Source organism: Anser cygnoides, chromosome 4 (assembly GCF_040182565.1).
Source record: "Anser cygnoides isolate HZ-2024a breed goose chromosome 4, Taihu_goose_T2T_genome, whole genome shotgun sequence".
Taxonomy (NCBI): domain Eukaryota; kingdom Metazoa; phylum Chordata; class Aves; order Anseriformes; family Anatidae; genus Anser; species Anser cygnoides.
In genome coordinates this window covers 8735204-8762003 of record NC_089876.1, presented here as the reverse complement: position 1 = coordinate 8762003, position 26800 = coordinate 8735204, and the positions used below count along the sequence as shown (strand labels likewise).

The following is a 26800-nucleotide window of genomic DNA, read 5'->3' as shown; positions in this document are numbered from 1 at the left end:
AATCAGGGTAACATAGACCCTGAGCAGCCAAGACCAAGAGCTGCAATGAGAACAAAGTAACCTACTCTGTAACAGGATTGAGGAAACATAAAGAGCTTCAGCAACAACTGCTCTGCTCTCCTAGAGAAGTCAGGTTGTAAACTGCCTCCTTTACAGGAAGAAAGTTGCAAAGAAAACATTTTCATTCAAAAGCTTAAAAAAAATCACTCAAAAAAGTGAATTTGCTGTGCACTCCTACAACTCCTTTGCTTTATCTTCAGCTAGAAAGACACTAAAATGAACCGTTTATGCCACACTCAGATAACTCTAAATCTTCTGGGATTTAGGCAATTGATTAATTTTTCATATTTAAATAACAATGAGCTGAATCACAAGGGAATATGAACGTACGCTTAATAAACCCCAATGTGAGTAGCTACCGCTAGTCTATCAGACAGGTAACCTCCTACATCCCAGCACAAAAATCTCCGGGGAAAACGATGAAAAAGGCACTCGACTCCACTTTTGTCAAATGACAGCCTTACAGGGAAGTTTCATCATCCAGCAACCACGCTGGCACGCTGTGCCAGCCGGCCGAGGTAAAAAGAAAGCCAAAAGGCTGACAGAAGGATGGGAGCGATGAGGAAGCCAGAAATGAGGGAGGTGGGTTCACTTTAAGATGTTATTAGCCCCTTAATTAGACGTTAATAGGCGATAGAGGGTGCATTTTCAATACGGGCAAAGCAGAAACACGGCTGATACGGGCCTTATGTGAGGTGGGAGGGAGAACATGAGGGCTGTGAGGGAAGGAGACGTGGTGCCACCTCCGGCTCCCCTCGCTGCGCCAGGAGGGCCGGCCCAACCCCAGGGAGCGAAGGGCGGGCTCGCAGCGGGGCCCTCAGCCCTTCTCCCGCCCTCAGCGGCGGCAGCTCGGCACACTGGGCCGCCGAGGGGCCGGCCTCTGCCTCGGAGCAGCGGGGAACTAACACCCCATCGCTCCTGGCTGCCGGCGCCTCACAGCCCCGGGGACGCTGAGGAAGACCGTGAGGCGCGACGAGCCGTGGCCGCCCGGCGCCATCTTGCGTTACGGAAGACATGCCTGTGGCGGGCGCCATTTTGCACCTGAGCGAGAGACGCGAGCAGCCTCGCTGCGCTCCGCCGCCTGGGCGCCGCCATTTTAGGTTACGGCAGGCTCTCCGCCTTCCCTAGAGCCAACCTCGCAGCGCGCCGCCATTTTGGGTTACGAACAAGGCTGCGACCCGCAGGGGTCCTCACCCCTCCTCCCTCCCTTTAGGTGTCTTCATAAGATGCCCGTGGAGAACCCCCTCTTTTTTCGCCCCGCTCCCAAGATGGCGTCGATGCGGGAGAGCGACACCGGCCTGTGGCTGCACAACAAGCTGGGCTCCACGGACGAGCTGTGGGCGCCGCCGAGCATCGCCTCGCTCCTCACGGCGTCCGTCATCGACAACATCCGCCTCTGTTTCCACGGCCTCTCCTCGGCCGTCAAGCTCAAGCTGCTGCTGGGGATGCTGCACCTGCCCCGCCGGGCGGTGGATGAGGTGAGAGCCCCGGGGGGAGCTCAGCCGAGGCGTGAGGGGAGAAAGGGGGGCGGCAGCGCCAGCACCGCCTCCCCCCACGCGTCTTTTTCTTCATTAATTTGTTTTAAATACTCCTCAAGGGCAGGTGGCCGGGGAAGGGGGCACGGGGAGCTTCTCCCCGCCGCTTTTCTGTGGAGAAATAGGGAGAAAAGAGGGGGGAAAAGGAGGCCTCAGTGAGCCGAGGCCTGGCCTGCAGGGCAGGGGGCCGTGGTGTGAGGAGAAGCGCTCGGGTTTCCCCTGAACAGGGCGAGAGCGCACCTCAGGCGTTGCTGCTGCCCCCCCTGCCCTCCAACGAGCCTGCCACTGGGCTTTTGGAAGCAATTTTCCACCTGAAACCTCTCTCACACCTCCACACGGGCTGTGTAGGGCTGTGTTTTGGGGCGGGTTGCATGCTTCTGGCGCTGCTTTGGAGGAGAGGGCTTTTCTGAGCCCGTTGCAGGGTTAGGAGAGGGGCAGGAGTGGCTAGGAGCGGCGGTGTGCGTTAGGCTTCCTTAACTCCTCTTCTTTAGTACTGGCAGCTGTGTAGGTGTCCCGAGTTGAACATCTTGGATTTAGGAAGGACAGCAGCAAGTGCTGAAACTTTGGAGATGAAGGATATAGGGTCTGTGATGAGCAGTGTTGTTTTTTTTTTCCCACCTTCTTGCACTCACATCTTAGTTGAGGGGAAAACTGCCATCTTTACATTTTTACCTTTCTGAGAACAGCTGGTGCTTTTCCTTTACTCTCCTACCCCGGCTAATAAGCTGGGTGGTGGAAGCCTGAGCTGCCTCTGCAAGCAGTACCTGTAGGTCCAGAAGATGTTATTCGCTTGGCACTGGACCATACTTCATCTGCAGCTGGCTTATTACTACCTACTGGTGTTTGGGGCAATATCTGAAGAGTGACTGAAGAAGCTTAACGTGAATCAGTCAGGTTTAAAGAATTCCTATCCTACTTGTGCCGTGTGTGGTATGGCTTCCCATAACAATTACGGAGATGGTGCACAGTTAATCTGCACCTCGGCTGTGCTTGCACCAGTCTCTTGTGTAGGACACAGCTGCTTACACTTCTTATACACGTGTACTAGACAGGGTGTGGGGAGACTACATCATTCTGATTGTGTTTTGTGTATTTCTAAGCTGCAAATGCACAGGCATCAAGTGTAAGCACTAGTTTGTGGCAAGACAGACCCCTACGTGTACTATATGTCTGTGTGGATGTTCGTAGTTAAATGTAAATGCTGTCTCTTTAAAAAAAAAAAAAAAAACACTTGCTCAGTATGTTTCATCTGTTTTATTTTTTTTAAACATGATATTTATGCTTAGTGCCTGTCCAGAGCACAGGCTGTCTTACTTCTATGTGATAGACGCAGTTGTGTTTTGGACAAACAAAATAACCCAGGCCAGAAAGAGAGGGGTAGGGAACTCCATAGGCTCACATGAACTGTTGGGTATGCAAGATTCTTATGAAGCTGTGTGAAAATCCAAGGAGCTTGGAAGAAATAAGTATTGCAGTGTGCAGAAAAAAAAGCCAACAAATTAGTGGTGGTTTTTAGGCCTAAGAGAAAGGTCCCTATGCTTTGTAAAATTCCTTCATAAATAACAGTCAAATGCCAGCTCTCTGAGGGAGCAACATTGAAGCAAACTAAAATAATATGTTGAAATGCCCTGTGTGTTCACTGGATACATAAAAACTATTTTTAAATTTGATTAAAATTAAGGAACAGGTAGCCAGCAACTGCACTTGATTTGTGCTTTTGTTAACCATGGAGATGAAGTGTATCTAAATAAGAGCAAGTTGGTTGCTGTTCCTTTTTATAGATAATTACAGTGATTAGTTGTATTCCAAATATAAAGCTCTTCTTACTGCTGAAACAAAAGATGCTGTGAGATTTTTCACTTCTTTGTTTGTGAAGTCAATCATAAATTTAATGTTCTCTTGGTAAACAGAGCACACTTGATCAAGATGTAATCAAGTAAATCAAGGGATTTACTGTATCTTCAGCCCTTTACAAAGTACCTGTAACATTTTAATTATTTGGAGGGAATATGATTCTTTACTGAGAGGAAGAGCTTAAAAAACCCTCCTTTTAAAAATGAAAAACCAAGGAGGCAGAAACATTTAACGTTGTTAGTAGCTCTGCTAGTATCATCATAGTCTTCCTTCTATAAATGATAAAAAATAGCTGGTGGAACCAAGCTGCTGACTGAAGGGGATGTCTTATCAGACACTCATGTGATGAGTTTGATAACAAGTCTTCGTAAATAAAACCTATTTATGTAGCTTACTGTTGATGTTTGCACTATTTTAACTGGCGTACCTGTAGCTAGCTATCTGGAAGTGAAATTCTTCACTTGGAAATCATTCTCATATCTGAAAGTGATTTAACTTGACTGTGAAATTATTTTATTAGTCTCCTTAGGAAGTAGTATGTATGTTTTCCATACCATGTGCCAATCCATAGATCGTGTGTGAGGAGCACTGAGCTGGCATTTGGAAACTTAAAATAGTATTAGAAAACATTGCATCAGCTTTGTAAAGCTTTGAGGATCTTGATAGAGGATGCAGAATATACTTCTGGTCGTGTTAAATGATATTTCCCTCTCTAGATAACAGATTGAACTTAGTTCTCTTCAAAACCTTTTTTTGTTCTCTTTATAATAGCATTTTAACTGGCACAGAGTAGCATGGAAACCATTTGGAGGCAGATATCTGAGTAAAAATTGATGTGGTAATCAAGAGAAGTGTGGTATTACTTGGTTTAGAAGGGATTTAATTGGCTGCTTGTCCTTTCTAAATCTCTGTGAAGGCTGCAGTCTAGACAAGCAAATCTTCAATGAGCTCTCTTGAAAGCTCAGTCCTTTGCTGAAGTGTTATGCTTCTTCTCAAATGCAATATCCTGCAATTTTGTACTGTGTTTTCAGTCCCTGCTCCAAATATTGTGTATATATTAGTGACTTAATCCTCGTAATACTCCTGTGGGATAAGTAATAAACCTAAATTTTTATCATGCTGTGAACCTCATTACAGCTTGTTTGTTCCCGCTGACTAATAAGGATAATTGGCTCCCATATTTATTTTAATAGTTCAGTGTTTTGTAGGCGGTTATCAAAAATATCCTTTCCTGCTGTATTTCTATGGGCAGAGTTTGTGAACTCTCAAATCTCCCTGCCTCCCAGCTTTTTTTCTGCTGAACTCTTTCTAGATAATCATGCTTATTTGAAATAATGCCTAATGCTCAGCGTAGTGGTGATGTTGGCAGAGCAGTAACTTCTGTTTATTTTGCATATTATATTCCTTTTCGCCCAGTTCACATCCATGACAGCAAGGTTTTTTGTTTTGTGCAAGGGTTTCATTTATTTGTTCAGGGTTAGACTGATGTTATAGTCAGGTCTGGAATGAGGACTGTGTGCTTCTGTGCTCCATAAAAGTAACTTAAAAGTAAGGTACACAGCCCTTCTATGACTGGAGCTGTGCCAAAGAGAGTAAAAGTCTATTTTTTTGCTTGCTTGTATGAACCAGGAGTCACCTATCCATGCAAGTGAGAATTGTGGGGCACTAGTGCAAAGGCATAAGCAGGTGCCTGGCACTCGCTTTCCCTCCGTGTTCAGAACAGCCAGGCTGCTATGCAGCTTTCTGGCGTACATTTAATGTCCATTTTTCTCTGATGCAATATGTATTTTAATCTAATACTACTTCTGGCCACTTTACACTTTGTCATTATTAAAATAATACGTATACAATAGTGTGATTTGATCCATCCTAGTTTTGTAGCACATAAATATTAATACTGTGCTTTCCATCCAGTGCTTTTAGCTTAATGAAAATGCTCTGTAATTGCACAGGTACTTATTAAATATAACCTGTGGCCCCTAAAAGATTAGAGCTTGATAGGCTTTGTTAGCCAGCTATTGGTGCAGTTGTTTAAAGGCATAGTCCCACGTTAATTTAGGCCTAATAGCAAGCAAATTAGTGGGAATGCTTTGCAAGAAGTCTTGCTGGAGCTATGACTTGGCGTATTTCTAGTGATGTTTCCTCTCTTCACCCATTCCCACAGTGCGGTGTCTATGCTCTTCCTGCACAGCCGTTATTAATCTCCCTTTGTCTCAGTTCCTGGGCTTTTTCCAACCTGCCTGATCCTTTCTTGCTATGTTTCTCATCATGTCCTATGCCAGCAGGCTGAGAAAAATACTTAAGATGCTTGAGTTTTAGATGAGAGAAGTGCCAGAATATGTTGCATCTGATCTTGACATTCATGCCTAACAAGACACTGGTGGAGCCTATCAGGCTCTTCCTGACCCAGTGTTACAATATTACTCAATTAAGACTTTGGGATTATGGCTGTGCTGAAAAGTAACAGGGGGAAAAAAAAACATACCTAGGATTCTCAAATGCTAAGCTGCATTTCATGCATTCTCAGACAACAAAAGTTTTTTTCTGGCTACCAGTTGAACTGCAAACTGGGAATGTGTATTTAAATTGTAGCTTGGAGGCAAACCTGCAGCAAAACTCAAATCCAGGCTTGTCAAATGCAAACCTGTGTTCAGGCAAGGTCTCTGGGTCGCTCACAGTGCACGGTGGAGAGTCTTCCATGTGCCTGTGCATGGCAGGGACTGTTCCGTTACCGTCTGCTGGGAGGCTACGTGATAATGTCACTTATCCAGTGCTAGGCGAACAAATTCTTCCTGCGCTCCTTCCTTGAAGGAACCAGAATCGTGCCAAGCGTAGTCGTTGTGGCGCAGCAAGCGGCCTGAGCTCAGACTGTCCCGAGGGCAGTGTGGATGTAACTTGCCTGGACAGCAGTGCCATAGGAACGTATGTAATATAGGATGGAACTCTGAATTTTGGGTGCGAGAGTGAGTTCAGTGGAGCAGATACAAAGGCTAAATTAGGAGGGTACTGGGGACATCTTTCTTCCAACTATTGTCTGAGTTTTTGATGGAAAAATTGCGTTCTATGCATTTATCTGCATATCTGTGGTGTCCAGATAAAAGCTGGTACACAGGTTAGAAATAAATCACAGCTTCAGCAGCTGTCTTTGTGTGTTTTGAATTTTCAGGTGTTTTGCATAAAGCAGTCCTGAATCCCTAGGGGACAGATATGAGAATACAGGACTTTGGGTAGTATTCACACTCGTTCATCTGCTGTAGGAGAAACGACTTGTGACAGGCAGTGTAGGCTTAGAACAGAGACTGACAAATCTGTGTGGAGTTGGGAGGGATTTTTATGTTTACTGAGAAAGAAAAGAGCTGTGGAGGACACCCAAGACTAGAGCCTTAGAAGTTGATTCTCTCCCTTGGGTAAGCGTTGGCTGAATTTGACAGCACACTGATCAGTGCGAGGCCATGGTTATGCAGTCACTTTAATCCAAAGCAAATCAATTGTGCTGCTGAAAATGGCAAATGTTGTGGTGTCAACTTTCTGCTCTGCTGTTTTCCCGGTTCTAAAGTCTGACTAGTGAGCCACACTGAGGGCTGATCGAGCTGGAAGCTATTGGGAGCTACTAGGTTTGCAGCTGGACAAACTGATCCGCTTTGTTTGTGAGCACACGAAGCATTGCTCGTGTTGAAGGACAAACTGCCCTCTAAAAGCACTTGTTTTTACACCTGACTAAAGTGAGAGGGCACTAACATTGTGTGGGTGAAGAGAACTGGGAAATGAGTGTTTGTCTGCCTCTGACTGCTGAGGTTTAAAAGTGCTTGGGGGGCGAATGGAGAGCAAAAATTCAGCTTTCATTTCTTAGGGTTGCATGAGTACGGTAAGCTTATTAGATCTCTTCATATGAGAGAAAGCCAGCTTGAGATGAAGGGAAATAAATACAGCATTAAGGTGAAGACAAATCTTTTGCTTTTCTCCTTCTGTTCAGAAACAGGTAGACATTGTAATGGGCCACAATCAGCTGTGAATAGTCAAAATTCAAGTGTTTCCTTATACTTGGTCATAAGTTCTTTAGATAGACTCTATACGTATGGTATCAGCATTAAACATTTTCAGTGACTTTATTCTGATGTTTGTGGCTTGATACGTAATGCACTACATCTCGATCATCTTAGTTCTGTGAAGCTAATACTTTTAATGCTTACATAAACAGTTTTCTTAAGAAAAACAAGTGTTTGGTCTGTATTTCAGAGGTTTAAGCTGAATTTAATGAATTAAGTAAATTTAATGAATTAAAACAGCTACTTTAAGAAATAGCAATTCACTCTGTAAAATCCCAGCTGCAATCACTAGATTTTTATTTACTAATGCTAACGTGTGTTGATCGGTAATTCAAAAAATTACCATGACTATATTTTTCATTAATTTTTACGTTTCCCCTTTTTTGAGATAAATGCTTAAAGGAAAAAAATCTCACTACAGAAGCCTAATATAGATGGAAAATCTTAACTACTTGTGGCATTAGAGGGCTGGGTGTACTTCTGTAATAGTTTTTGTCAGGTATTGCAAGTTTTATTAGCATGAAACAATTTTTGGCCTAAGCTTAACTAAAATTTTGAGGACTTGGCTTACATTTGTGTGATGTAGATACAGTCTCTGCTATTTTATTCTGCAGCACAAAAGAGGGTACATCTTAATTCAGACACCTGTTCTTAACTTGTATTCTAGTTGAATACTGACTGATAGTAATCTGTGGGTACACTGGGTGTGTAAGTGGGCCATAGAATGTACAGGGACAATGCTGTAAAAATGTGGCCTGTTTCTAGTGAAAATGTCCTGTGCTGAATGAAGCTTTGAGCTGCCAAAAGCTCAAAGCACACTTGTTAGATAAACCAAAAACAGTATTTAGTAAGAAAAATTTTGGTTAATTCTTTGCTTCATTCTGTAATTAATGTATAACTGTGTTAAAGCAGTCTCCCTCTTCCCTTCCCCAGTAGTAAAACATTGTGCATGTTTATACTAGTGTCTTTAAATATATATATATATGTATATATATAATTAACCCAATTACAACCTGTTTAAAACGGTTTCCAATTGGCTGATTTTCTTTTTCTTTTTTTGTTAGATGAAAGGGGCACTGACTGAAATTATCCAGCTCGCTACCTTGGATTCAGACCCCTGGGTCTTAATGGTAGCTGATATTTTAAAATCCTTTCCAGATACTGGCTCCCTTAACCTTGATCTTGAAGAACAGAATCCCAATGTTCAAGATATTTTAGGAGAGCTTAGAGAAAAAGGTAAGTGTGTGTAGTAGAAAGCTACGGAAATACGATACCTTTTTTCAGGAACAACCTTTCTCTTCACAGGGAGTGAAGATACTGTACTGTCTTAACAGTATTGGTATCAGGACAAGCAGTATGTCTTCTCTCATAACTGCCACAGTTCATGACCTGGCATGATACTGGAACTGTGACATTTGAGGAATGGTAACCTCTTAAATTATCTCTTCACAAATCATCAGAACTCACACCGCGTCCCTTTGTGAAGGGCAACATACAAGTTAATGTGGTTTCACTAGTGCTGTAGATGGACTGTATGTACAGTCAGGTAATACTGGGTTACTGCAGCTTCATAAGCTAAGCTGTTAAACACTGTTGTCTTGTATGTTGTGCTAAGGACAACAATAAGAGAGGTTTCTGCAGCACCTGTGTGGGGTGGGTGGGTTATCTCTGCCCTAAGTCTTCATCTAGCCAACAAATGATAGGTGCTGAGGGAAGGACTGGTCACAAGGAGCATTAACTTGCTGTCTGACTAGCTGTGGATGGTCCAGTAGCTGGTAATACCGGCCCAGGCACTTGCACAGTTTCTACTTCAAACAGTGTTGTAAATGCTGGTGCAAAGCCACTCCTGTTTCAGTGGGTTTGATTTAGCAAATTGCCCAGAAAAAGCCCCTTAGGCATCAATGATCAGAAATGGGCTTGGAGTTAGGATTGCGATATTCCGATAGTGGAATGCCTTGGAGGTAGAAGCATCTTGTTTTTTACTGTACACAAATGATCATTTGTCTATCCACATTCCTGGTTCTGATTTGTCTACCCACATTCCTGGTTTTGACTTCTGTTTAGTAGTCTTCAAAAACTACACAAAAAGGAAGAATCTGAGAATTCCTTTATTTTTTTACTCTAACAATGGTAGCTCACTTACGATTGCTATAATTTGTCTAGGCGATTAACATGGGAGCTCTTATGAACTTAATGTAAAAAAAAAACCACCTTATTAAGTGGCTATATACTGTTTTAATTAGAACTAAATTACTCTTGGTGTTTAATTGAGTAATCTAAAACTTAAAACACCTGTAGAGTCAAGTTGTAGAATGCTTTGTAATTAGCTATCAGATGTTTATACCCATGTGTATTGTGTTAACTCTTTATGCAGTAAGTGAATGCGAAACATCAGCTATGTTGCCGTTGGAATGCCAATACTTAAACAAAAATGCCTTGACAACACTAGCTGGGCCACTTACTCCCCCAGTGAAACACTTCCAGCTGAAAAGGAAACCTAAAAGTGCCACTCTCCGAGCTGAACTCTTGCAGAAGTGTAAGTAGTGTTACAGCTAGTTTATAACACTGAGTAACAAATTAAATCGTGAAAGGAAAATTCATTGTTAGCTTTATTCTCCAGTAAAGATATATATGGCAATATTTTCTGTTATATGAGCTTTTTTTCTTTCCATATGCATGCACCCTTGATAAACAGGCATGTGTGGAAAAAGGCAGGTGCAAGTCATTCTAGCCATGATTATATTAAAATGTTAGTCTTGATTGAAATGCTCTTCAGACTTAAAAGGGATACAAAAAGCTGTATCTTTTTAAAGCACAGATATATTCTCTTGTGGGTATATTTAAGTCAGTTGTGAAGACTTGTGAGGGACAGCTTTGGTTAAAGCTCCTGAAATGAAACTGGTATGACAGTTTTATTTTGCCATATGTTTCTGCAACAGGGACAAGAGCTGCTCTGCTAATTAATGCTTTCTTTTGCTCAGTATGTTTTTATGGAGGGGTGAAAGCCAATAGGGTTTTCACTAACAAAGGACAACGTATGTGTGCACGTAGATACTGGTAGCTGATCTGAGTGATCTTAGGAGTTTATTTCACCTGCTGCTGTATTGCTGCAGTTTGATTCTTGCTTGTGGCTTAAGTAGTCAGTGTTTTTTTAAAAAAAAAAGCTACAAATCTTATGTTGTATGAAATTTTCTTTAATTATTTAGATCTTTATTGAGTAAATTGTCTATTCTGATCTTTTTTAGCTTAGACCATTTTGTCAGTTGCAGAGTCATACTGACTTTGCATTTTGCCAAATACTGTGTACCTTACATAAATGCCCTGTTTAGTTAAAACACGTTTCTTCTCGATATTCTCACCTTTTAATTTATTAGTTAATGTTTTATGAGAAGCCAAGTATTGTATTTGTTCAGCACAGGTTTTTTAATAACTGAAGTTTTGGGTTTTTTCTTTTTGTAGCAACAGAAACTGCACAACAGCTCAAGAAGACTGCAGGAGTGCCTTTTCATGCCAAAGGCAGGGGACTGGTCAAAAAGATTGATACAACAAGTATGGCTCACTTGTATCGCTTTCCTGAAAGACAATCTGATAAAATAACATTTGATGAAGACTAAAAATACTAAGTCTGTTTTCTACAAAAACTTAACTTATATCGAAGTAAAACATTTAACTCCTTTCTTTACAGCTGTTTAAAATTTTTAACAAGTTTTCTCAAAAAGAACAAGAGTGGTGGTTTTTTTAGATAGCAAGAATATCTGCCATGCTTACTTAAAACATGTGCAGATAGATCATGCCTATAGACATTAGTAAGAACTTGATTTGCATCATTCCAGGAATAACTCCTGACTAAGCTGTGTTCTTCCAAATGGGAGCAGAGTGAGTGGATCACAGTAATCTGCTGTGGTCTCTGAAATACTGCAAAGTAGATTGAAACTAGCGTGTATCCGTATAATTCCCCATAGAGAAAGGGAGGGGAAGATACTCTTAACTGTAGTGCGTGGAGTAACTTGTGATTACTCCCAAGGAGGCTAGCTTAAACATAACGGAGATTTACCTGCGGTTTTCTTATCTGTCAAACAGATGCAAGCAAGGGCAAGGAACATTCAGTTAAGAGCCAACCAATCATTGTGATATTCTTAGTTGTTTTCTGAGTGTTAAGTAATACGCTATTTTAATGGAATGCTGCTTACTGCAGCTAAGCATGTGCAATGCCTTCTATTTAACAGACATGAAAAAGATGTACAATAATTAATGCAAAGCTGAAGGAAGAATTTCAACTGTTCCCTAAGTTCCTAACTGCCTGATCTTTTTCTGTAAGTTTGGGAGCAAGAAGAGGGTTTGAAATTAGTAACACTCTAAATCACTGCATAGCTAGATTTTTTTTCTGACCGCCAGTATGTTGCTGAGGTATAAAACTTGAATAACTTATCGGTGTGGCATCTAGAAACAACGCACCTTCTTGATGCATTTTAATGTATTAGATTGAGCATCAAAGTGTTTAGCCACATGTTTGTGCTTCCTGCATAAATGCAAGAAGTGCAGTTGAAATTTGAACTAAAAATCGTCCCATGTAGAAACTGACTATTAGTTCTGTGATACTTCCTATTCTAACTTTTATTTCAGCCATTCAATATTAAAGCAGTCTTTTGGCCTTTAAAGCCAGGTGGTCTCTAGAAATACCAGTTATGGGACCAGCTGGGGTTTCCACTGCTGAAACTTACTCATATAGGTCAGAGAATTGTCCTGTGCAGAAAACGTTTTCAGTAAAATACATAGAAGGATTGAGGGTATACAGCATCACACCAAAATTCTGTTTGATCTAAAATGTTGATCAAATTGTAGGGTATGAGGAGATTGTTAGATGGCTCAAAGACCTGACAAACATGTATTTGACTAGCTGATTTTTTTTAGTGGTTGATGAAAGATTGCTGGTTTTAGTGCTTATATAAAGTGTGAGATAGAGGAGTAACTCTGTAAAGTTGGGGGGGAACAGCTGCTTAAGCGTAGCAACTCTTGCTTACTATTGAGGCAGCAATTTTTCTGCTTGTGGTATAGAGCCAAGTTGGATCCTCCTGGTGCAAACAGCAGCTCCAGAATTTTAAACCCTCATGTGAAGCAGTAATTTACCCTTCCATTGGATTACAAAAGCCTTTAGCTCTGCAGAAGCAATATAACAGCACTAGCCAAATAGCATTTTCATCTGAGGCAGCATCCAACCTTGTGGTACTTCCAAACTATATATTAGCTTCTCTAAAATCTGAGGTGTTAGGGTTTTTTTTCCTTTTGCCTTAAAAAGCAGGGATGGTGGAGAAATTGGGAGCCTTTGAGGTAAAAAAAAAAAAAAAAAAATAGAATCATAGAATATCGTTGTGGGTTCCTTCGAAGTCAGAACTGAGTGCAACTCCTGACTCCAACAGCATCACCCAAAAATAAAATCATATGTTTGAGAGCATTGTCCAAATGATTCTGGAACTCCAGCAGGCTTGGTGCTGTGACTACTTCCTTGGGGAGCCTGTTCCAGTGCCAGATTCATGCATTTATATTCAGAGGTGCAGAATGTAGTTACTTCTGTGGGAGAACCAAGCATTCCCATATGAATAGGACTGATGCCACTTTTAATACGAGTGGTGATTAGGGACACTCTGGAAGAAGCCAGGGTGGCTACCCTGCAGCTTATTAACTCTCCAGGTGTGGCTCTCATGACTGTGCTGTCTCTCACAGTAACTGTGCAGCGTTGATGGTCAGCCTCCATGTTCTGCATCGGAGTGATGGCACCCTTGATGGGGGAGTATTGGTGTCCCCTTCAGCTACAATGTGCTGCTAAAGTTCTCCTGTCTTAAGTGTAAGGGTAGGCAATTATGTTCTGTGGTTTATAAAAGTAGAAAGGTTGGTCATCCTGCAAAAACTTGCTTTGGATCAAAACAACTAGTATTCAACCCAGGCATTGTAAATCTTGGTTCTTTCATGATGCCCTGTACATCGTGACATCTACAAATGGATCTGATTCTCACAGAATCATTTAGGTTGGAAGAGACCTCCAAGATCACCTAGTCTAACCTCTGACCTAACACTAACAAGTCCTCCACTAAACCGTATCACTAAGCTCTACATCTAAACGTCTCTTAAAGACCTCCAGGGATGGTGACTCAACCACTTCCCTGGGCAGCCCATTCCAATGCCTAACAACCCTTTCGGTAAAGTTCCTCCTAATATCCAATGTAAACCTCCCCTGGCACAACTTTAGCCCATTCCCCCTCGTCCTGTCACCAGGCACGTGGGAGAATAGACCAACCCCCACCTTGCTACAGCCTCCTTTAAGGTATCTATATAGAGCGATAAGGTCTCCCCTGAGCCTCCTCTTCTCTGGGCTGAACAATCCCAGCTCCCTCAGCCACTCCTCATAAGACCTGTTCTCCAGACCCCTCACCAGCTTCATTGCCCTTCTCTGGACATGCTTGAGCACCTTGATGTCCCATGTTCTGACCCCTTTAGTGACAATACAGCCTGTGCTATGATGAGACTCCTTAGTAAATGTAAATGGTAAGCTCAATGAAAAGAAAGAAGCTTGCAGGAGCACTCGTTAGTCAGTTACAGGAATTTTAACAACCTCTGGCCAAAATCTTTGGTTAGATACAGTTTTACCAAGTAACTAGGTCTTAATGTTCAAAGACTAACTTTGTCAATAGTCTGAACATTGATGTCTAATTCTTTGTTTGAGTTTTGTTCTTTGTAAATAAGGAAAGTATAAACGTATGTTTGAAAAGTGTATTTTGATAGCAGTTATTTTGACAGCTTATTTGATTTAATTCATTTAGAATGTGCAGAAAAACATTCAAGGCATGTAACTGTATAAAAATTACTTATTAAGCTTTGGAATTGCAAGCATTAGCCTAGGGAGTGACTCTTACTCCTTGTTTGAAGGGTAAAGCCCAATCTGACCTTTGAAAAACGTTTAGTAGACAGTTCCACATTAGAAACTTTTGAAGTTAAGGGGGTGGAGGGCTATTAAGAAGGGAAAAAAGCTGAAGAACTCTTTATTATTGTTCTTTGTAACTAATGAAGCAAGTATTTCAATTGCTGCCTTTTTTGATCTTCCTTAAGCACCACTCAAAGGAATACCAAAACAAGCTCCATTCAGGAGTACTTCAGCACCTAGTGTATTTAGCCCTTCTGGAAACAGGACTCCTATTCCTCCTTCACGAACACCTCTGCGCAAAGAAAGAGGAGTAAAGGTAGGTGAACTCTTTCTTAGTCGCTTGCATTCCACTCAGATCTCCTCCCAATTTGGAAGTGAGTTTGTAATGCTATTTTGAATCATGTATCAGTACACTAAAGAAAAAAAAATAAGGATAATATTTAGATACAAACTGACAAAAATTTAATAACTTACTGTGATTCTGCATTCTTTTTCAGCTTTTAGATATCTCTGAGCTGGATATGGTAGGTGCTGGCCGTGAAGCAAAGAGAAGAAGAAAGACATTAGGTTGGTATAGAACACTGCTTATGTACTTGGAAATCAGATCTAGGTTCATAGTACTACTTTATTCTTGATTTGTTAAAACTCATTTTCAGGTAAGCTCCCAAGAAAAAAGGGCAACAAGCAGCCTGAAGGGAGAAATTCCACTTGTTTTCCCCTTTGCCACTAATCGTAATGTAATGTGCCGTGTTAAGAACTTGTGCTTTGCACAACAAAGATGGGTGTGAGACTAGCTTCAGGTCTGAAATTGCTCTCAGATTTTGCTATGCTTATTTCTACTGGTTGCACAGCCATGTAAAGAAATTCAGAGTAAACTCGTAAAAAATCTGTATCTCCAAAATTGCAGGCGAGATTTTTAAAAAGTTTATCTCATATACATATCTCATATACTACTTTTACTCAAGGGATAGTGCACTAAGTATCAGGAAGATATGGTAGCCAGCTTTTTTTACCCCCAGAACAACCTTTTTGTATTTGTTTCCAGAAACACCTATCTCAGAATAAAATCACAATTGCAATTTAAAAAAAAAAAAAAGATTTTTACTGTCAGAAAATTTAGTCCTGCCCAGTTGCTCAGCTGCTGTATCTTGATGTGTGTTTATATTGTGGTTCTTTCCACCATTGTTTTTTATAAAATTGTCTATGAAGTTTACTATATATTCATTACTGTAAACTTCCAGCGTATGCCTCTGAAGCATGGTTTAGCAGAATCTGAAAAAATGTGGTTTTATATTCTTATTTAAAAGTAAATCTAATTCACTATTTAAGAAAACTTCATTGAACTGACTTCTGTTTCTATGTAATAGATACAGAAGTTGTGGAAAAGCAAGCCAAAGAAGAAACAGTAGTAGAAAATGCTACTCCAGATTATGCTGCTGGCCTTGTGTCTACACAGGTAAAGAAAAAACATCAGAAAACCTTACCCCCAAACCAAATAACAGCATAAAGATGAGGAGACCATGATACACATTATTTGAAAACACTGATAGCTTTCTAAGCTGTTGAAGCATGCCTCAGTAATCTTAAAAAAAAAAAAAAAAAAAAAAATGCCGCCTCTTGTCAGAGATCCCAGGTTCAGGGAACGTTCCTATACCTAGTGAGATAGTCATTTTGGGACCACCTGCAAGAGTCTGCATCACTTGTGACCGTAGTGGAACAGTGTGCACAGATGCAGAGTGAGGAGTACTTGTCATTGGGCCATGCCTAGGAGGGAGAGATGAATTTTATGTAGCTAAGTAAGAAAGAAGTCTTCAAAAACTTATGTCTCCTGGATTGAGGAAAAGAATCTGTATGCTAGCACTGTTCAGTGGTTCTCTTCTCCGTTTCCTTTGTGATCTTGTAAAAATGATGCTTAATTCAGAAGGCAGCTTCTTCTCAGGTCTCCAGATCAATCTGTAACTAGATTCAGTCAGTTCCATTACTACTGACAAGGGAGGAGAAATACAGCGGACTTTCTCTGTCCAAATACCTGTGGCTTATAATCTCTTCCTAAAACCCATACAGTTCAGGGATATCCACTCCTTCTCTTAACAGTACTTTTTTCTCTACTCTTTCCCCTTCCCAAAAAAAGTTGATCTACTGAAAAGGCAATATTAAATGTGGTACAGTCAGTGGTGTGGGTCTTTTAATCCTTTCTGGTAGGACACATTGGAAAGACTGGTGCAGCTTTACCTTTCTTCAATTGTATCTCAGGACATTGCTTTTGCAAGACTGTGAAAATGTTTAGATAGTATCCATGCAGTTTTTTCAGATACCTGTTCTCCATGTCCATAACTAAGAAATGGGGCAGGGGAACTGAAGGCAGCTGGAGGTCACTCATTGCTGTGCAGCCTGAACTGTGGTGGCTGCAAGCACTCCCTGGTTTGCAAGTGCAGATGCCATTGACAGCACTGTTTGGGAGCTGCTGTCCGTAGAGAGTAGGGTCAGTCAGTGCTAAATATTGCTAAGAATCATGGTCGGTGTACAGTACTGAGTACCTGCGAGTCTTTTAAATCTTAGTTTTACTTAGGAAAAATATAACATACAGGATAGGTTGTTAATTTCAGCATCTCTGATTCCAGCAGCTCAACTCTGCAAATGTACATATTCCATTGCAATAATACCTTTTTCTGGCTCAGCTGTGTCTTTGAAAGCAACTTTGATCTGAATTATGAGAAATAAAAGCTGCTTTTCTTCCTTCTAAGGTAATTCTAATGTACAAAGTTTGTATAGGGAGTTAGGGCAAGTTTGACATTTGAACCTTATGAGAGGAGTCCATAATTAAGTTCCCATAATGAATATTCTAGCAGTACTAATTCTGAAGCTGTATTTAAAATGGAAAAGCCGCACATAAGTACATGCATTATGACCATAACACTTTTCTGTTTTACAGAAACTTGGCTCATTGAACAATGAGCCAGCACTACCTTCTACAAGTTATTTACCTGCTACTCCCAGTGTGGTGCCATCTTCCTCATATATCCCAAGCTCTGAAACACAGCCAGGTAAAAGATACTTTTTTTTTTTTGCTATTGGAACTTAATACTTCTAACTCTATACGGTTTTACTGTCTAACTTTTCACAAACATACTGTCCCTCAACTCTGACCTTAGCAGTCTAAAAATCCACTGCAAGAACCCAGCCTTTAGGTTAAATGACATGTCTGTACTTATCCAAATAAAGAAAATGCTTGTTCTTTTTATGTCTTAAAATGACTGCTTTGCTTGATTGACTTAATTTACTGGTTGTTTTTTCTTTTCCTATAGTGGGAAATACAATTTTTTCTTTCCCAAAGAAACACCAGTAATGTACATAAAGATAGAGTATATAGTCAATATAGACACAACCATATGCATGCTATTTACAAGACGGATAACTGCTTTCAAGAGTCGTGTGTTCCTAGAAGCAGGTACATGTTAGCTTTCACATAGGCTTTTCCTTTTTCCTTTTACTTTGTCTGATAGCTAATACCTTAGCTCCCTCATACTTGAGAAGTGCTACATTTCTTTCAGTGTTGGAAAACTGTCATCAGTTTTTAAAAAACAAAACTCTTGTACAATGCTTTTTCTCCATCTTGTATTTTAACACACTTTCCTTTACTTTTCCTTCCCTGCTGGATGTAAAGTCTTAAAGGAACATACCAGTTTGCAGTAACAGATGTGCATGACTGGGATTCATTACCCGAGTTTGTAGTTAACAGAGAACCGATGTTGCAGTGTAATGCGTTATTTTAACAAGTGCTTGTTGCAGTCTAATGCGTTATTTTGACAAGTGCTTGTTGATATCTGGTACTGTAACATTTGCTTTTATGTGAGCTGTGGCGTGTTGGTCACAATAGAAAGTCATATGCAAAAACTGATCGTTTAACTTGGCTCTGAAACAGTTCAGAATCTCTCTGAAGGTCCATGCAAACCTCCCTGGCAGAAAATTGGCATCTCTGGAAGGAGTGCAGCCAAAAGCGCATCAGTGTTGTCAGCAGTTAGTATTATTTTCCAGGGTGTTGGCAATGTATTCAACAGCAGAAGCAGCCTAGTTTAAAATTCTGTCTTTGTTCCTTTTTTTTCTAACTTTATTTTCTTCTGGAGCGTGGGGTATCTAGCTTTCCATATGGGCATGGAATATAAAACTCTTTTCTTAATGAGAGACACAAGATCCTTGGGGTTGGTTTCATATGATCTGAGGTTGCATAATTGACATATGTTACTTTATGCAAGTCAATTATTCTGACATGAGAGGAAGCCTATAATAAAACTTAAGAGATTTGTACAAAACTAGTAGGCAGCTAATTGTTACAAATGTTTGTGCAAGTACCCAGTGTCCTGTTCCACATCTTACTGGGTAAGAGCTATATTGCTAAGACAGATGCTATATCTGTGCCTAGATGAATAAATGATAGACCCCACAAATTCTCTAAACTCTGATCTGAATTATCAGCTGAGCTGATCTGTATTTGCATTTGAGTCTGTTGTGAATGCAGTAAAAATTGGTTAGTTTAAACCTCATGAGAGTCATGGAAAGTACTAAAAGCTGTGTCTATGTCAAGAAGCTGCAATAAAATATAACTAACCAGGGCATGTGCTGGGTATCTGCTGTCTGCTGGACAGTGCAGTAACTTGTGAAATCACAGTAACTTGATTGTATAACTTATCTTCAGCTGCAGTCAGGTTTGGAATAGTAACTCCCCTGTATGGTCAAGTATAGGTGAATAAATGAACTTTGAGATAAAAATCAAAGTTAGGGCTCCTCAATATTGAGGAGTTTGGGCCCTCTTAGCAGTTAGTGTTTAAATGAATTATTTCGGAGACTGCATTTAATTCTCTTATCTGTTGAAGTATTTATGTATTTTCAGTATTTGTTACTGGCTGAGGCTTAATTACCATTTCCTTTGGAAGCTGCTGCTACATTAGGTAAAAAAAAAAACAAACTATGAAATATTTTTCTTTGGCTTCTACATAACAGTAAAGCAATAATCTTGGTAGGGTCAGCATACAGTTGTTATAGCAATATAAGTTAAAAAGTAGATCAATTTAATAACTGATGTCCATTAAACATAAAATTTGGTACTATACAGAGTAATCCATATTGGAAAGCTACTCACTGTCTGATTGCTGAAGGCAAATGAGTGGAGGGAATATTAGCTCTTCAGTTTTTCAGATGGGTATTAGCATATTGAGTGATGGTGCTAAAATGAAAGAATTGAAATTTTTAGATCTCTTTATAAAAAGTCCATCGGTTTTGCTGGTACCTGTTTGTGGATTGTAACTTTTATTATCCTGATTGGTTTTCACAGCTGGCTCTGCACGAGAGGCCTTGCAGACTAACAGACAGACTGAAGAACCTGCAGCTCCAAATGCTACCACAACTCTTCCTGCACAATTCAAACAAAGAACACCCATGTACAATAGTAACTCTAACACACCTGCAACTACACCTACCTCACCCCTAACACCTACCACACCTCCTGCCATTTCCCCTGCAGCACAAGCACCACAAGTGGCCCCTCAAACTCAGCAACAGCCACCACCGAAAAAAAGCCTCTCTCTTACAGTAAGTTTAAAAAAAAAAAAAATTCTTAACTGTGACTTCTGATGTAGATTAGAATATGCAAATTTTTATTTATTGATCTTACTTGATATGTTGGCAGTTCATGGCCTTAGGTTCATGGAGTGATTGAAGCTGCTTATCTGCAACCAAAGATAATGAAAACATTTTTATGGCTTCATTAGCATCGCTGCCTTTAAATATTAATCACAACTTTAGTTGTGCAGTGTCGATGTTACAGATGCCCTTATTTACAGCAGCTTATTACATAACACTATTTTGTTCCTTTTCCCAAAGAATTTTGGGAGAAAGGCATATTTCCAGCAGAGCTGTTGCATTTAATGTTGAGCTGCTAAAAGGGATCATGTTGTTGCAGTGGTAGGAGAGAAGGTACCAATAGAATAAAGGCAAAAGCCTTGATTTCTTTTCCCACTCCCCATTACACATCTTCTAAAGCCTGAGAGTGAGAAGGAAACTAAACAGCAATTACTTATGTGCTACAGCTTCTTATTGCTGGTATGTTTGTATATTATGTGCGTGCTTCAGGTTAAGCAGGTAATCAATTTGAGATGCAACTGCTTTGAAGACTTTACTAAGTGTGCCTGTAAGCCTAGCTTGCAGGATCTGCACTTTAAGAAGCTGTGTGACTTTTTTTAAAAGTAAAGCAGAGCTACTGAAAAAATTCTTTGAAATTACAGCAAGGCTGTTTGGGCTGTAGAGGAAGCATTTAAAAAAAAATATCGTAATACAGAATGGATAGGGTAAACATCAAGTCTCTTACATCTTTCTGTAACTACTTAAAGAATCTTCTCAGTGTGTTTCAGAATTCAGTTGTCACTGCAAGTGTTAGGAGTAAGCATTAAAGAGGGAAAGGTTTGAGGTTAAGGATTTTGTCTATTTTATGTCTACATAAAACATTTACCTTATTCTTTTTCTTGTCTCGTGGTATTAATACAGTACCTTTTGGCAGTGTTTTCCCCACTGGAATTCATATTTATTGTATCTGTTACAGAGGGAGCAAATGTATGCTGCACAGGAAATGTTCAAGACTGCAAACAAAGTTACAAGGCCAGAGAAGGCTCTTATACTTGGATTCATGGCAGGATCCAGAGGCATGTATTGAGACTAAATTACTTTGCTTTTCAGTACTCCAATCTGAAATAGCGTAGCATTTCTGAGTATACATATGTGAGTGCAAGAGTCTTGATTTAGCTTACTCTGCTTTACTCTGAACTGTGTGTGTTTTTATGGATTGAAGTTCTGACTACCTGGAAACAGGTCTTTGGGCCTTTGGTCTGATAAGAATCGAACTGTCCCAGCAGCCACTAAACACAGAACATATATAGAACAGAACATGTGATATCGGTGCTCAAGAGTTGAGGAGAAATAAGCCAGCCAGTCAGAACAATGAACAGACTGTGTCCAAGTCTTCTGTCTAGAAGACTGGTGAATGCACCTTCTTTTAGGGCAACTTGAGGTAACAGTTGCATTTTAAGAACCTCTTCCTGAGTTCCACAGTGTTAGAAATGTAGCAGCTGTTGTCTCAGGCACTTTGAGTAGCTACAGGTGCTATGAATCACAGATCAGCTGTCTTATACTATACTGGCCTTGATACAGGAAGGCTGCTTTACCCAGCAGACTACTAACTGTAAGATGAGAATGGGTGTAAGAATCCTTAAGTGAACTCTCATCTGCACTAGCTCTGGTTTCTAATTTGGTATTTAATGCCTCTTATCACTGGAGTGCTGGAGCCTAAATGTGGCTCGTGCATTTGGATTAATGTAGTTATTAATGTGGTATTCAAGATGGCCAGGATAGAGTTACCGTGATGATCACTGGGCTTAAAGAAAGTTTTGTATATCCTGCATTCATGAGGGTGCTCTTAGTACTAGATGCTACTTCAGAATGCAGCGGCAGGATGTACTTTGATACATACAGCGATGTTTTTGTGATGCAAGGTAGAATCTTATTTTTTGAAAGTGTGCACCTGTTACTTGTTTATGTGAAATACATAAGTATATAATAATGAATTCCTACAGTAGTAATGCCAACACCTTTTGAAATTTGAATAAATAACTGTCAAGTGTGATATTCTTGAGTTCCTGAGTGTCAGTTCCAATAGCTTGACATTTACTGTTCAGTACTCATGCTGAAATGGAAAATCTTATGGGCGAGTGATTTCAGTGAAGTTATTTGGGCCTCCACAACTGCTGAAAACTGAGGTTTTTAGCTGTGAAATGTATCCCAAATAGAACTTCGGTAGTTCAGGTTTACCAAATCCTATCTAAATATAACCTTCTCTTATAGTTCTTAAGGCAGACAGAAATGATATTGGCATGCTCATGGCCCCCTTTTGTTTTGTTTAGTTACTGTAGCCTTGGATGTGTTCATCTTTTGGGGGTTTGGTTTTGTTGTACTTAAAATATAGCCTGTGATGTATGCAATGTAAAAAGTTTGTGGCTACCTGCTATAGTGTCATTACTTGCTGTTGGTTCTGGTTTGTTTGGTTTTTTTTTGGCATGAGATTTTAAATCTCCATCAGGTGCTCTTTTTCATGTTGCTGAAATGTATAACTTGTTTCTATTCTTGTTTTCACAGAGAATCCTTGCCAAGAGCAAGGTGACATCATTCAAATCAAACTCAGTGAGCATACAGAAGATTTACCAAAGGCAGATGGCACTGGCAGCACCACTATGTTGGTTGATACAGTCTTTGAAATGAACTATGCTACTGGTGAATGGACCAGATTCAAGAAGTACAAACCTATAACAAATGTTTCCTAAGAGATGCAGCAGCAGCAGACTGGACCAAATCAAGCTTAGAGTCAACCAGCTCATAAAGTATGTTAACTGTACAAAATGGCATTCATGTGTACATTTCTTATTACCCTCCAGCATAGAAGTTGTGGCTCTTTGACCTAACTGGGCTCAGTGAATGCAGAAGAAGATGATGTCAAACTTTTTTTTAATACGGTAAAAGGAAAGGTGATCTTAGGGGGGAAGTGGTTGGTGGCTTTTTGTTTTGTTTTCCTACAGTTTGAGATGCTGGAAAAGGAGATCACAACTGAAAGATTACAGGTGGGAGCAGTTTACTTCTGAGTACCACAAGAGAAGACTACTGCACAGTCATTCACAGTTTACCATTTAAACAAGGGCACAGATCTTTATTGTAAAAAAATATTTTCATTGGCTACGTGGGTTCCATTGTAAGAATGGACACTTAAAGCACCACAGGTCAATGCTTGGTTATTTTGTAATTTGGTTGCAGTATAACTGAATATTGCAGGTGGCAGATGTCTAGTGGCTAATGGTAGCCACTGTCTGTTTAGCCTCTTTATGCTTCGGTCATAGGGTGGGATTGAGCAGCTTTAGCTTGCTATATTGTCAGTGTCCATGCCCAGCACGACTTAGTCTATATTTGGCATAGTTTGAGATCCAGAGAAACTGAGTATCACAATTTTTTCTGAAAAAATAGCAAAACTAGGCAAAAAAAAAAGTAGCCGTGGGTTGTTGCTGTGTGGGAGTGATACTTCTTTGCCATGGATGTCTAAGGGTAGAAGTTGATCTGTGGCTCTTGCATGTCAAGCCCTCTGAACTGCCTGAGAGGAAACAAAACTAGTACATCTCAAGGCTGATTGCAGCTGCATTTTTAAATGCCCCTCCAAGTGATTGACATGTCTCTGAATAAGATGGTTAGCAAAACAAAATTTGTCTTGAGGCAGTGTTAATGTATGTTTGTTTGGTTGAGCAGTCATAAGTTGCTTGATTACCAAGCCCTGATCCAAAAAGCTTTGAGTATAGCTGTGGTTCTTACCAGTGCAGTTATCACTATAATCACTAATGTGGCTACAATTATACTGGCATATAAATGTGCCTTATACTTGTCCCCTTCTAATAGAAGCACATTTTTATCTTTATAACTGTTTTCACACCACTGGTTTAACCTGACTTTAATTGTGTAATTATAGCTTGCATTTATTGGGAATGTGTACATAGTTCAAGGTTCATTGTTCGGAGACTTGTTTTCATTCTTTGAGGGAGACTTGGATTAAATGCCTGGTTTCTGCCAGTACTTGTATGTGGAGCTGTGCTTAGTTGGGAATGGTGCTTGGAAGGAAAACGTACAACGAGTAGCCTAATGGCTTTCTAATGCTGAGGGGGTACCTTGGGCTGGCTTAGAGGTTCCTGTTAAAGTGGAACTCTTAGGACAAAATGAGGCTTTTCTCTTTTCTGAAAAGGAAGCAGACCAAATCCCATAAGTACTTATATACTAACAAAGATGTTTAGGTGATTGTTTAGAATATTTTTTATTGAGGATTTTTTATTGCATTTTTATTTTTAGTTTTTCAACCTATTATCCAACTGAACGTGGAAAGCATAAGTAACAAGAATCTGTATTCTACAGCGTTTTGAGATGTGACCAAAATTATAGATTTCTTAACTATATTTGAGCAAATACACAATGTTCTAGCTCCTGTAGTGGGCAAGTTATTTGATGGTACCTGCTACTGTTACGGAGTGTTGTGCATGTTTTAGGGTGAAAGTTAGGTTCCACATATAACTGTCACATGGTGGGCTCTCCTCCACTTTATTAGCCCATTTCAGATGCAGTGTAGATTGTGATTGTTTGTTTTTTCTTTAAGCAGCTAGAAACCAGCCTGACAAGTGCGGATGAGTAGTGGGTTTTAGTTTTTAGGATGAGTTCAGTATAAATGCATTTTCATGGCTATAATTTATTTCCTTATGTTACACAGTAAGGGCTAAGAATAGAATATAAAAGGATTCATCTTTTAAAAGAAAGGTTTAAAGGAAAGTGACATTCCTTTTCTGCATTCAGATTTTTAAAGTTTTTTTTTTGTGATGACCAGTTTCCTGTAAAGTAAATATGTATGATACTTCTGTCTTAACTGTTCCTGCTTGCTAGATAAGCTGCAAGTACCAAATACAATTAAAAAAAAATTTTAGAAAATTGACTGGCTTGAGGGGCATGTACTGTTATTATAAATTGCTGTTTCAAGACTCTTTGCAGTTTGGTAGTGACAAAGTGCTGCTGTGTGATGACTCTTTTGGCTTACTTGAGATTAATGGAGGTACCTCACTAAACTTTTAGTCTGCATGAGTCTGCGTTTCAGACCTGTGGCGTTGGGATGGAGAGAGCTGTCCCTCCCCTCTTCAAGAAGTCCTTCTAGAATGCACTTGAGTCATCCGAGTGCGGTAGTGCGTTGGAAGCCTACCATGCTGCTGCCTATTCTTTGCTGCATAACAAAGTTGGTCTCCAGGCCTGTTTGAAGTCAGTCACGCAATAAATGGAAATTTTAAGTAGAAACACAGTATTTTTAATTCTGTTAGGTCATTAGGATCAAGATGACACTGCAAAGTAACTTATTTTTTAAAGTGACTTTATGACCTTCAACACCATAGCATTATTTCAACTTGATCTGTGAATCTAGAAAGGTTTTTTTAAATGCATAAAGAAAGGGAAGCTTTTGCAATGTTCTTAAAACGATACGGTAAGAAGTAACTACATGGAGCTCTTTGGTTCAGAGAATGAAATCATTGAACCAGTGGCCTGAAAGTAGTGTGCCAGACAGTTCAGAAAGGGCAACATCATTTAAATTCCAGTATAATGGAGTTGTTGCATACAGAACAAAATCTGGCCCTGGAACTTGATATTTTTTGTCTTAAATATTCAGTCACTTAGTTGTTAGCTGGGTTCTGTACAATGAAGCTCAATGTGTGCTGCAAGACTAAATAAAAACATCTGACTCCAGAATGACTTGCTGATGTACCAACTAATAGACTCTGAACTACTTCTCTGGTCATCTTGGAGCTGTTTGTGTCCTTTCCCTCATCCCAAGCACGAAGCTTTAGGAAATAGCAAGCCCAAACTTTAAGTGTTGCTGGACTTCAGCAAGGCAGGATGTCCCAGCTTTCTCTTGTCCTTGCTTGTAAAGAAGCACCTACCTGTCTGATGTGCAAGTCAGGGCGCAATATGAATGAAAATATGGCTTATAGCAATGGAAGTGGCTTGTGTTTATTTCCTGTCCAAATTTTTAATTCTTAAGGGGGGAAAAAGAACACATCTGCATACACAGGCTTCTTTAAGAACTTGCCCTACAGCAAAGTCCGGGTTTCTTTAGGCTCCATCTTTCTTTCATGAGTGCCATGAGGACCAGAAAGAGTGAAATTGTTTTAATGAAGGTGAGCCCGAGGAGAATGCTGAGCAAGAGTCCTGATTACAGATTCCTTCTTCCTTCTAGACAGAACACTTTTCCTGCTCTAGTTCTCTGTAGTTATCTCCATACAAAGCTGTCCAGACTTAGTATGGTTAACACTCTAGTGTTGGGCCAGTATTCTGTGGGTTAACTTGTTTTCTCACTGGTAGCTTTGCCACTTAACCTTTCAGTTAAATACCGTAGGATACTGGATGCAATGGAGAGGAGCCTTTGGTAGTTGCTTGACACCTTTGTGTGAAATTGTAATTTGACTAAGTCATGTCAAAGTGCAGATTGCTTGTCTAGTTGCAAGGAGTGTGAGACTTTGACATTATACAATTGAAGAGTGAATCATATTTTCATAGTATGATCTGACTGGAAAAAAAAAAGACTAAAAAATGTTAAGCCAGAGCCCTCTGGGAATCTGGTGCCTTTAACGAGAAATGTCATTTTGTGAATTGTTACATCTATCGCATAGCCCGTATGTTTTCTATTGTTTTTTTGTACAGTTGTAAATTCAAAATATTCTGTCTTTGGGTACGTATTTTCAGTGTAATACAGTATGTATAATAAAAATTTAGATTTTCTAAGGAAA

The 26800-nt window shown here is 40.0% G+C and overlaps 1 protein-coding gene across 1 annotated transcript; it reads left to right on the top strand.

The window, feature by feature from the left end:
* Positions 1–810: 810 nt before the first annotated feature.
* On the top strand, positions 811–26800 carry NELFA (negative elongation factor complex member A). The gene is made up of 12 exons (XM_013178479.3): positions 811–1160; positions 1274–1538; positions 8560–8731; positions 9870–10031; positions 10955–11044; positions 14597–14727; positions 14909–14978; positions 15779–15867; positions 17344–17455; positions 19741–19997; positions 21004–21103; positions 22590–26800. The coding sequence occupies exons 1-12, from the start codon at positions 1075–1077 to the stop codon at positions 22772–22774; spliced, it is 1719 nt and encodes a 572-aa protein (XP_013033933.2). The 5' UTR covers positions 811–1074; the 3' UTR covers positions 22775–26800.

What these genes read in the sequence shown, in the direction of transcription:
- NELFA (XM_013178479.3), top strand. Translation starts at nt 1,075, where the DNA reads ATGCCTGTGGCGGGCGCCATTTTGCACCTGAGCGAGAGACGCGAGCAG. An exon ending in GCAAAGAAAGAGGAGTAAAG is followed by an intron (nt 14,728 to 14,908) that starts GTAGGTGAACTC and finishes ATTCTTTTTCAG; the next exon opens with CTTTTAGATATCTCTGAGCT. An exon ending in AAAAAAGCCTCTCTCTTACA is followed by an intron (nt 19,998 to 21,003) that starts GTAAGTTTAAAA and finishes TATCTGTTACAG; the next exon opens with AGGGAGCAAATGTATGCTGC.